Source organism: Ammospiza caudacuta, chromosome 3 (assembly GCF_027887145.1).
Source record: "Ammospiza caudacuta isolate bAmmCau1 chromosome 3, bAmmCau1.pri, whole genome shotgun sequence".
Taxonomy (NCBI): Eukaryota; Metazoa; Chordata; class Aves; order Passeriformes; family Passerellidae; genus Ammospiza; species Ammospiza caudacuta.
Genome location: NC_080595.1, coordinates 84,694,113 through 84,706,314, shown reverse-complemented (window position 1 = coordinate 84,706,314; position 12,202 = coordinate 84,694,113). Strand labels below are relative to the sequence as shown.

The following is a 12,202-nucleotide window of genomic DNA, read 5'->3' as shown; positions in this document are numbered from 1 at the left end:
GCACCGCCCCGCAACGCTGCGCGTCCGGCGGCGGGGGCTCAGCGGGCGAAGCCCCCACGGCGGCCCTGCCGACCCCCGGGCGGAGGAGAGGACCGGGCCGGAGCCGCTCCGCCGAGGGCCGGGGAGCGCCGGCGGCGGCGCCTCCTCCCCGCGCGGGGGTGTGTCAGCGCCCGGCCGGGGGGGCGTGGCGGCGGGCGGCGCCGAGCGGCGCCATTGGCCGGCGGCGGCGGTGATGTCACCCATATGAGGCGCTGATAACGCGCGAGGCGCGGAGCCGGGAGTTTCGCAGAAGGGGCAGCGCGCGCAGGGCGGGCGGCGGCGCGAGGCCGGGGACGGGCACAGCGCGCGCCCAGCGCTCCAGCCCAGCCGCGCCCGACCCGGCCCGGGCCGGCCCCAGCGCCGGCGGAGCGGAGCGGGCGGCACAGGCACCGCGCCCGGCCGGCCCCGCCTCGCTGCGCCGCGCACACGGCTGCTCGCAGCAGGGGCAAGGTGCGGCGGTGGGAGGGGGCGGCGGCGGAGCGGCTTTGTTGGCTCGGAGGGGAACGGCGCCTCGGCGAGAGCCCACCATGGTGCAGCAGGCGGAGAGTACGGAGGCGGAGAGCAACCTGCCCCGGGAAGCGATGGACACCGAAGAGGGCGAGTTCATGGCTTGCAGCCCCGTCGCTTTAGACGAGAGCGACCCGGACTGGTGCAAAACGGCGTCGGGGCACATAAAGAGACCGATGAACGCGTTCATGGTGTGGTCTAAGATCGAGCGGAGAAAAATCATGGAGCAGTCCCCGGACATGCACAACGCGGAGATCTCCAAGCGCCTGGGCAAGCGGTGGAAAATGCTGAAGGACAGCGAGAAGATCCCTTTCATCCGGGAGGCGGAGAGGCTGCGGCTCAAGCACATGGCCGATTACCCCGACTACAAGTACCGTCCTAGGAAAAAGCCCAAAATGGACCCGTCGGCCAAGCCCAACGCCAACCAAAGTCCCGAGAAAAACGCGCCCGCCAGCAGCGGCGGCAGCAAGAGCGCCAAGAGCTCCAGCAAGAAGTGCAGCAAGCTGAAATCCTCCTCCAGCTCCTCGCCGCCCAAGCCGGGAGCCAAAACCGCCCACCACGGGGACTACGCGGGAGACGAGTACGTCTTCGGCACCCTGAAAGTGAGCAGTAAGACGGTCAAGTGCGTCTTCATGGACGAGGAGGAGGATGAGGAGGAGGACGAGGACGAGCTGCAGCTGCGGATCAAGCAGGAGGCGGAGGAGGAGGACGAGGATGAGGAGCCGGGGCCGCAGCAGCTGCGGCGGTACAACGTGGCCAAAGTGCCGGCCAGCCCCACCTTGAGCTCCTCGGCGGAGTCCACCGAGGGGGCCAGCCTGTACGAGGAGGTGCGGGGCGGCGCCGCGGCGGCGGGCGGCGGCAGCAGACTCTACTACAGCTTCAAGAACATCACCAAGCAGGGCCCGCCGCCGCCGCAGCAGCCGCCCGGCCTCTCCCCGGCCTCCTCCCGGTCCATCTCCACCTCGTCGGCCGGCAGCGAGGAGGCGGACGACCTGCTCTTCGACCTCAGCCTCAACTTCTCCCAGCACGGCCACGCCGCCGCTGAGCTGGGGGCGGGCGCCGCCGGCGGCAACCTCTCTCTCTCGCTGGTGGACAAGGACCTGGACTCCTTCAGCGAGGGCAGCCTTGGCTCCCACTTCGAGTTCCCCGACTACTGTACCCCGGAGCTGAGCGAGATGATCGCGGGCGACTGGCTGGAAGCGAACTTCTCCGACCTGGTGTTCACGTACTGAGCGGGGGCGGCGGCCAGCGCGGACGGCGAGAGCGGCGGAGCTGCAGCGGCGCGACGCCGGCGATGATGATGATGATGATCATGATAATGATTAAAAAATAAGTCTTGTTTTCTTTGAAAAAAAAAAAATCTCGAAGTTAGTTCCGAGCCCGGGAGTTGTGATTTTTTTTTTTGTGTTTTTTTAATTTTTATTATGTTTGGTGATCACAACAACAACAGCAAAGGCAAATGGGACTGGGGGAAAAATGATACAGAAGGCGCTGTTTGAAGCTTGTCGGTCTCTGATTGAAGTCTGGAAGATGGTCTGCAAAGAAGTCTTTTGGCAGCACAACTGTTACTCAAGGGGGTTTGTGGATTTTTATTTTTTTTTTCCCGTGAGAGATCTTAACGAACTGTTATGATTTATTTTTATTTTTTTTCCGAAAGGGACCATTGCAACTTTTTTTGGAGGGAGAAAACTGATGTCTTCTATGCATCCGATTCTTAACAAAGCTGCAGGGAGCTTGAAAAAATGCAGACTGTACAAACGCTTACAAATAACTGAACTGACTTAAGATCAGAGTTTACTTTTCAGATCAAATTGTTTATGGTTTTACAAATGTGATTTCTACTTGCCAACTTTTTTTTTTTTTGTAACTTGTTCCCTTATACCTCCTTGATTGAATACCAGACAGCCTAGACCTCAGTACAAAAAGGTATTGAAACATTTTTGATACATAACAGACCTCAGTCTTTTTTAAAAATTAATATATTTTCAGGCGTATTTTTGTACAGTGAAAAGGGAACATTCTTGCTGTGTTTTTTCAGTAAGACTTTTCAGGCACTTCTTCCCTTTTATTTTCTTTGTTTTTCTCTGTTTTTAGCATGCAAGTTTGTTGGTACGTTACGTCCTGGTTTTAAAAGGATTAAAATTTTAAAAAATAATCCTTGCATCTAAAGGCCTTGTGGTTTAAAGAAAAAGAAACAAACACTTTTTTTGTACAGCTATAGTTCAGATTTGTTCAATATTTGTAGGTAAAGATTTATTGAAAATGGTGATATAGACCTCAGAGCTGTTATCTTAGTTTAAAAGATTGTATATGTACTGTACTATAGTAGGATTTTATGTATCTCATACGCTGTGATATGTGGATGGGGCCCCAGATGGAAGGTATGAAACTGGATTCTCGATTTTAGCAAAAAAAAAAAAGAAAAAAGGCACATAGTTTAAAAAGTTTCTCATGTTGTGCAATATAATCTAAAGTACAGACCATCTGCATATTTTGTAGCAAATGATGGCAAAAGCAGACTTGTGCACTGTCAACATCATAGCCTGTTTTTTTTTTTTTAATGCTGAAAGTCTGTATCTTTACAATTTTAATAAATCAGCTGGAACTGATAGAAACTCGTATCGCAATTAGTGTCTGTAGCAGGAGCGCTGGAGATGCCGTGTTGTCCCCGTGGCCCGCGGAGGAGCGGTAGCTGTAGGCTGTAGTGCATGGTCAGAGCTAGGGGGGAGGAGAGTCAGGACTGCTTCTTTGCCTTTTTTTTTTTTTTTTTTTTCCTCCTCTCGCCGCCTTTTTCCCACCGTGGGCTGTGCTCCGCGGGGCCGGGGTTTGCTCGCTGCCTCCCCGGTGCCGCTCGGGGCGGCGGCAGGCAGGCTGGCTCCGGGCGGGGGGCTCCGGGCTCCGGTGCTGCTCGCCCTCGGCATTGCCGGCACGGCGACTCTCCTCGCCCTGCGTGCTCCGGGCTCTCCGCGCTGCGCTTTTTCCTCCCCGTCTCCCGTCCGCGATGAGTAACCTGGCCAGGCTCACGGAGGTGGAGATGCTGAGGGTAGCGGTGCCGCATCTCCTCCGGCCCGGGCGGCGCTCGGCCCGCCGGGGAGGCACCGCCGCTCCGGGCACGCAGGGCAGGGCAACAGGGAAGGGCTACGAGCTGCGGCTGCAGGCAAGCAGACTTCGTCAGTGTGCTTTTTTTTTTTTTTTTTTTTTTTTTTGACTTTAGCAGCCATCGGATTTCAGTGTGTGCTCTGAAATAGTTGCTGATGGCAATAAACAGACTCACGAGGTGAAAGTTTGTTTCTCAAGAAGTTTACTTTTTTTATCTGATAGGCATTGGTAAATTATTACTACTTTTTTTTTTTTTCTCCGCTAATTAATGATCCAGCTGTTTACAGGGACAATTCACTGTGCTGGTATTTTGGTGGCAACCACTGCTACAGGCTTTCAGACTTGCTGAAATGAAAATCCTGCATACGCATTTGTAAGGCATAATAAAACATAACATTAAAACCTGCATGCATGTTATGTTTAATCAAAGACAACTCTTAGGCATTTAAGTGGTGAGATATCTTACTTTAGGTTAGTTAAACTGGTAGTAAAATGATTAATATAATCTGATCTCTTTCTAATAATAATAATAATAAAACACTCATGATTCTAAATAAAAGTTGTTTGGCCTAAATCTTTGCTATCAGAAAAGAGATATAGCATATCTGGGAACTCAAATTTATGTCTTGCATTGTGATAATTCTTTATGAGAAACTGTGTTTTAAAACAAACTTAATTACAATATACAAGATATCCTTGGCAATGGATAGTCCTCAATAAAACAGAGTTTCTTGAATTTTCAGTTTTTGGTCTCAAATGATTAGTGTGTTCTCCATGTAATAACTTAGAAATCAGATTGAAAACAAATGACATTTATCTCTTCTAAGGCAAAAGACTGAAAGAAAATAGTTACACTGAAGTACTCTAGCCTAGCCATTCACTATCCTGCTATCGAAAATCCTGTTTTGGGCTAGGATGATGGAGTAAGTTGATCAGGTTCTAAGTCTTAAAACTGAGCCAAAATTCTCTTAGTAATTCTTCAAGCTATCATGAGAGTAGGGTGACTTGTTCTTTCAGACCCTTTCTTCTGATATGCATCCTTGTTTATTAAAGTGATAATAGGCAGTGTCATTAAACATTTGTGCTTTACAGATGTTCAATGAGTTATGAATGATTATGGTCAAATACAGGCTGCATTTAGTTAGCATTGTAATAAGGTCTGTGTCTCAGCCTACAAAAGTTTTGACTTGCATATATTTTTGGAAGCTGTTTTTAAAATTGCCATTTAAAATATAACTCAAGGATAGCTGATTTAAATGATCCAATTAAAGAGCAGTCAGGCATATTTTAAAAGAGCAACAGGTCTACTTTAGTCAAATAATATAATACCCACTCAAAAGTATCTTTTCTTTCTTCTAAATGGGAATTATACTGTACTATATGAGAGGAATATTTTGAGTGAAGGTATATGGTGCAGGGAAATCATTTTTTTGGCCAAACGCCTCAGTTATTTTTATTTTAGAGTGTATCATTGCATATTATTCAAGGAAAAACTAGGTAGTGTTCTGTTTAAGCCACTGCATAGTTAGGGCTGAAGTCTGATGCTGTTGAATGCCTAAGCTCCTACTGGTCTCAGTGAGAGTAAAAACAATCTTCTACTCATGAAAAATAGCATCTGCTAAGCTACTCTTTTTTATTTTGTCATTAATAATATTCATACCTTTGTTTCTCTTTCCTTTTTTGTTTTCTGTGTACATAGGAATCTTTGTTGATGTGCTAGAGCAGTCCTGTTGCAGGCCTGGTGTCTCCCGTGGCCTTTTTCCCCACATTCCTTGCATTTGTCTCTGTACAATACTACTCTACGTGTAATAGGACTCAGTGGTAGGAGGGAGGAAAATGAGCTTTTCTATGTCGAAAGACAATTTCCTTACTAACACTGAGGATGTCAACTCAATGTAAAACCTAATCAAACGTGCTGATTGTTTTTATCTTTAAGGTGATCATTTTTTGCAAGCTTTTTTTCCCCCTTTTGATGTTTTTACTCTGTTTTTATCCCCTTCCTTTAGAAATAACCACAATTAAGAAACATTTTCTCTCTTTAAGTGCAGTCTTTTATAAATGTGGTAGAAAAGCTCATTCCAAGCGTCCTTTAAGTGCTACATGCTCTTTAGGCATTCACTGACATTCAGATGAAACTTCAAGTCTATTGAATGTGATTTGCATGCGTGCAGTATGATCCTTCACTCCTGCCTTTTTGAGCAAAGTGCAACTCTGTTGTTACACCAGGGGAAAACTGGTGTGGGGTCAAAGTCAGGGCCATATAAGTTTTAGGTGTTTGATAATCAAAACCGTTCATGAATTCTGTTTTACATCCTCACAATTGTTGCCTAGTAAGGCCTTAAACCTGCTCTGGTTAAAAAAAAAAAAAAAAAGAAAAAATTCTCATTGAGCTTAATGGGAGTTTTTGCCTCAAGGGCTGCTGGCAGGATAGGTGTCTTATCTCCTCCTAACCTTCATTTGTAAGAATGGCCAGGAAAAAATAAACAACAAAAACTTAATACAATGAGTTGCCTTACATTTCCCCTACTATACAGTTGTATTTCTTTGATTAATTTCCTTTCCCCTCACTCACATCCAAGGCTGTGATTGTTTTTTTTTTTTAAATTTTTTTGCACACTACCTATACCAATTAACTGCCTAATTAGTTTTATCTTCTCTACATGGATGCAGTGAATTTGTAAGAGAATTCCACATGCAAGTAGTTTTTTAGTGAGTTTAAAGTAAATAGAGTTTTAAAGACCTATTTTTATATTCAATATAAAGCACAAATGTGCAGAAAATGTAGAATGACTTACAAAAAGGGAAGCAAAAGTTCGTAATATTTCATGTATAAAAGTAATACCTTCTTTGGGGTGAGATTCTCTTAGAAAACCCAGTACTTATGCCAGTGCAAAGATAGGAATATTTTAAAAACTCTTAGAAAAAATTGTGATTGACAGCAATTTAAAAGGAATGACTTCTGTAGATACAAGGAAACCCCTAAAGCAATATGGATAAGAAGGGGTGAATGGTTTTCAATGATGAACAACAACCTGGAAGTGTGAGAATGGAGGTTTCAATCCTTATTAATTAATCAAATTTCTTCTTTTGTGGTTAGTTACATCTGGATTTTCTGTGAAGTGCAATCTTGCGGGATGAAAAAGTGCAAGGGTGCCAAAATTCTAAGACTTGAATTGAAAGTTCAGAGGCAGGCTTGATTTAGAATTATTGAGTAAAGATTTAGATTTTGGTAATTCACACTTCCAGTAAAATCAAGACATTGATTTACTGCTTGAAGAAATTTGATCAAGTAATAATGATTAATCCGGGAACTCCCATTGTCACAATTTGTTTTCATTTCCATCGTCCTGCTTATCTCCAAAACCAATTTGCCTCAGCTCCTGGCAAAGCCAGGGAGAAGAGTTATATGCCATTGTTAGTTCATTTACAATTTGTATCTGGTTTTGCTCTTGTATATATGTTGGCGTTTTGGAGTCTTTACATAAATGCTGTGATACTTTTTTTCTTATTTCCTTTTGGTTTTTGGTGGGCTGTTTTAAAATGGAGGCCTGTTTTCCAGTGTGGGACTTTTGATGGTTACAACATTTCAATGATGTTGCATGATGGCCACAGGTGGGGGAAATTGAATGTTTTAGAGCAGTTTTTCAAGCATGACACTTTTAAAATATGTAATTTCAAAGACTTTTCAAGGCCACATGAAATTAGTTTTCATAGCCACTCCAGGTCTTGGGGGGAAAAGCTGAAAAGTACTTTTGTTTAGAAGTCTGAGTGATGGTGGGGGGGAAACCTTTTCTTGAGGTTTTTGCATGCCAGTGCACGGCCTATTGCTGTGAGAGAAAGAAGATGGTAAGGCTGCTTGAGGCAATGCACTGGAGGACAAAGTGTTTTCTAGCACTAGAAAAAGAAAATGCATGGCAAAGTTTTGTCTTCTAGTAGACTATATAGCATGCAGAGTTTAGTATGTGTCAAAACAGTGTATGACATTGCTGTATCAAAGTTGTAAAATTAAGCATTATTTATTGAAAACTATGTATTTTTTTTGTAAAAACCTGATCACCTAGAGGATTAATATCAGTGACTTGTGCTAGTGCTACAAACTTAACCAGCTTCTTTACTACAGTACTTGATATGCAGTGTTAATGCTCAGGGTTGAAACCAGTCCACTCCAATGTCTTTTTTTGCAAGAGTTTTTAAATAAAGGAACAACAAAATGCAATTGTTCAAAAGACTCTAATAAAAATGTGTGATCAATCTTCCTATGTGGTTTTATGTGGATTTTTCTTTTTCTGGTGTTGCATTTGGTAAATGCAATTCAGCTATAACAGTGAATCCACTCCTCATTCTGTGGGTGCCTAAAGCTCAAAGATAATGGCAATGTTATATCTTTCAAAAAAACCCTTGACAGGTTTTATGGTCCAGGTAGTGTGTACTAAGTGCTGTTCTGGGCACGCCTGAGAGACACTGAAACACAGAATAAGTCAGTTAGCTTCCTTCTTATTTTCTGGTTAAGACTCTGGATTAAAACAATAAAATATTTTATGACAAACATCTTTAACTTCGTTTTAAAGTTGACCATGAAACAATGAAATAAAATGGATTACATGCCAGCAAACCCCATTTTTCTCTGTATCTTTTTCTACAAACAATTTACCATCTAAATGTATTTTGGCATAGAAAAAATCATTCTGTATTAAGATTCTAGTTATGAAAATGTTTTTATGAGAAACCTGTAATCAATTCTTGAAACTATAAAAAGGTGTTTTAAATGTGTTTATGTGGTGGAAGTTTGTTGTATATTAAATATTGTTTTATAGAAATGATGGAGTTATATTGTTACAAATTCATAATTTGTAATTAATACAAGCCATCTATTGCAGAAATTAACCTTCTAGAGCTCCTGCCAGTAGACATATGCCCATATCCCAGGAAATACACAAGACACATCTCTCAATTGTATTTAATGTCTGTACTTTTGCAAGCTTTTACACAGGGTTGAAAATATCAACTGATAATTCCTTTCTGCTGGGCAGGGGAGAGGGAGGGAGTGAAGGTTGTTGGTTACCCTTAATACCTAGGAAATAACAGAAAAATTCTAATCAACTTCAGCTGTAACTGAAAGAAACCTTTAGACCTGGGGAGAGTCAACTCAATAAATAAAAAAGTTCCAGATAATTTTGTATGACTCTTGAGCACAGCTCTTCCCATTTTCCTGTTCCTTCCTTGTCCCAACAGTTAGCTGAATAGCTCATTTCTTCAAAAAGCAATTCTTGGATGACAAGTAATTTCTGTTTAACTTATCAGACCTATTAAGAACACTGAAAGCAATCTATATCATTTCAGGAGTCTGTTGTAGTAGTATGTTTTTGTGTGAATGGAGATGTGTAACTGATAAGAAATAAGGGTTTGAATGTGACATGTCATGGTAAACATAGGAAGTTTAAGCTGATCATTGTAAATCAATGAAATAAAATCTTTATATACAGCCACCATACCACTATTCTTTCTGTACATATCAAAGAAGTTTCAAAAAGCATTTTAAGGTATTTTGGAAGGTATTGAAACAATGCTCTGAGAGTATTCCCTGATACTTTGGGGTTTGTTTTGTTTGGGGGTTGGGAGGTGGAGGTTGGTTGTTTGTTTTAATTCCTATAGAGTTTTTTATTCAAGTCCTATCACAGTTAACGAAAGACAAACTAGAAATCTTTTAGAACAGACTAAGGTCACCTCCATGCTGTCTCAAATGTGTCTAGCTGAAGTCTTCTCTTTGGTTCCTCCTGAGTGAGAGCAGTTATTACTGCTTTGGAAAGTCAAGCTTCAGTTCTATGTCAGGTCTTAATGCCAGAGGGAATTTCTGCATGACATGTTGGGAATTTTCCATATCTAGTGTTTGAAAGTGTTTTTGGATTGGTAACCACAAGTCATCACATCTTAAAACTATCACTGTAGAGGTATTGAGCAGCCTGGGTGTTGGCTCAGTTTATTATGGAAGAAAGGATAGAAGCATATGTTTGGAGAAAAGAAGCCCTTGGTATTTCAGTTTGAATACAGTATTCTCAAGTTTGAATGTTAGATTTAACCCTAGAAGAAATGTGTGAAAACATGGACTGTAGGTAACACAGACCCACACTTACCTACGCACATTTGCATCATTGCAGACTTAACACTGTCACATACATATGTGCATGGATTTTCATTAAAATTGCTTGCTGGCTGGACCACTCTAAATGGCTATAATGTAATGTCCATTAAAGTCCTTTAAGTCCTGAGAATTTCATGACATTTTCATCTGTTGGTCCTAAAGTGTTGTCCCTGGAGTTTTGTAAGTTTTAAGACAATCTTTTTATAGCTTAATAACATTTTGATAGAATAGTGAAAAATCCCCCAAAACCCCTCACCCAAATGTATAGCAAAACCAAACCAGAATGAAATCATACAAAACCAAACAAGAAAACCACCCTCAAAAATATCTCCAGCTCTACAAATAATTCCCACAACAGTCAGAATAAAAAGATCTTGGCTCTTTCCTCTGAAATCCCATGTTACATTTATTGGCATTACTCTGATTTTTGCATATCTATGATGGATCAGTTTTTTCTACAACTCTGCCAATTCAGTTTAAAGATGATGATCATCTTCAAGCAAAATTGACTCACATATATACTTTAAAATACAAGACACTTTCTCAAAATATAGTGTTAACAAATACTGAAGCGTACACGGGGAATGAAGTGGGATTCATCTGTACACAAGAACAAGATAGTCCAGGAAAGGCATAGTGAAAAAGAAAATCTAGATCTCAGTTATAGTTTTCCTGCTAAGCTTGATACTAACGTGACATTTTGGCATGTACAACTAGGTGGGATTTTTCTTTAAGACATCAAATATGCATAAATAAATATGCAACAAATTCATCTTGAGATTGCTTTCTCAAGTCAGTACTACAAGAACTTTGATTTTGTGTCTGTAAAGTAGCTTACACTTGAGCCTAGCCTTTGCTTGATGAGACTTATTTTGTCAGTGTAATCTTATTGTAATAATACTCCCAAAATCTCTTTAAAGCCTGCCTTTCATTCACCTAATTTCATTCACTTTGTTCTTTGAGTTTTAGTGCTCATACTCTTCAGGAATCAGAAGCAAACAGCTTCTCTAACAGTAGCACGCTTTTTCAAGAGTAGAAAAAGGGTAGCAAATCAGTGAGAAATGCCCACCTGTTTTTGCCCTTGGAAACTTCGACTACAATCTCTTTTTTGGGCTATGGGCAGCCATACCTTGAAAACAGTTTTGTTTTCCTCATCTATTTGTGGCCATTCATCAATTGTGGGTTATCAAAGCCAACAGTGTTGCAAAAGATTCATTGAATTCAACTAGATTTCTGAAAAGCTCCTACTTAAACTGCTAAAACTATCCGTCCTCATTTTGCTTGAAGCTGATGTGAATTGTTCCACAAACAGAATGGTGAAGTGTTATTGTCTGTAAAAGGGAAAATAACAGCAAAAATACCATCACCACCTTCCCCAGATAACTGCCTGTTTGAAATGCCAATCCTGATGTAGCTGCGATGACCTGAGACTTTTCCAGCCCCAAAGAGTTTTTTGTAAATAGACATTTTTGTATATTTCTACTATATTAGTCAGACAGATGTAACATATCACATTTCCACAAATGTATTTTTTATTGGAAACACAAGCAAAAATTTATACAAAGTCATATGCAAATGGAAAATATTTACAATAATGCTAAAAACATTTGAGCAACTATGGCAGTAGTTCTTCAAAAATATTTATTTTTGCTTTCCCCATATCAATCTCTTGCACACGTTCTCCCATTAGCCTTTTCCTGAGCATGTAATTTTTTTACATAAATGAACAGATATAAATATTGATATGTATCACAGTCTTTCATGCACAAATGCAATTAAGCAAATATTACTAAAGCTGCTGTATCAGTCATGCAAAGTTAAGGAAAAACTGCAACTTTACTGAAATCCTTTTAAGTACATATACTGCCGTGAGAGAAAGTGTCCCAAGTAGTTCAGCACCTAGAAGTTGGACACCTGGCATCAGCTGCCCTTCCATGGTAGATTTCTGAACTCACCCTTTGTGCTGTGTGAGCAGCTGCCTGCAGCTTCACTGAAAAATGGCATGTTTGGTGTCCCCAGCATCTAGCTCAGGATTGCATATTAGATATCTCTGTCCACTGAAGGGCTCAAGGAGTTAATAGTTTTATTCTGATGGCAGATCACAAACACTTTCCATTGATATGTTATCCTGTAGGTAGAGCATGTGCTCGGGAAACAGAAAGCACCGGGAATAGATAGAAAGCACATCTAGAATAAAAAATTAAAGCAGAGTCAGCACATAGTCCAGGCACTGGAACTCAGCTGCCTGTATTGTTAAATTGCTAGAAGACAAAATCCCTGACATGGTTTTGGCTGGTGAATGCTAGCACTCTTCCAAAAAATCACTGGAACAATTTGGAAATTAACATGGGCCAAAGATCATTCCCAACAGGCAGTTTGGATTCAGACAGTCTGCTTTGGAAAGAGAGTTTAATAGCA

At 41.8% G+C, this 12,202-nt stretch overlaps 1 protein-coding gene across 1 annotated transcript; it reads left to right on the top strand.

The window, feature by feature from the left end:
* Nucleotides 1–566: 566 nt before the first annotated feature.
* On the top strand, nt 567–1,778 carry SOX11 (SRY-box transcription factor 11). The gene has a single exon (XM_058802611.1). It carries the CDS (start codon nt 567–569, stop codon nt 1,776–1,778), a length of 1,212 nt encoding a protein of 403 aa, XP_058658594.1.
* The last annotated feature ends 10,424 nt before the right edge of the window (nt 1,779–12,202 follow it).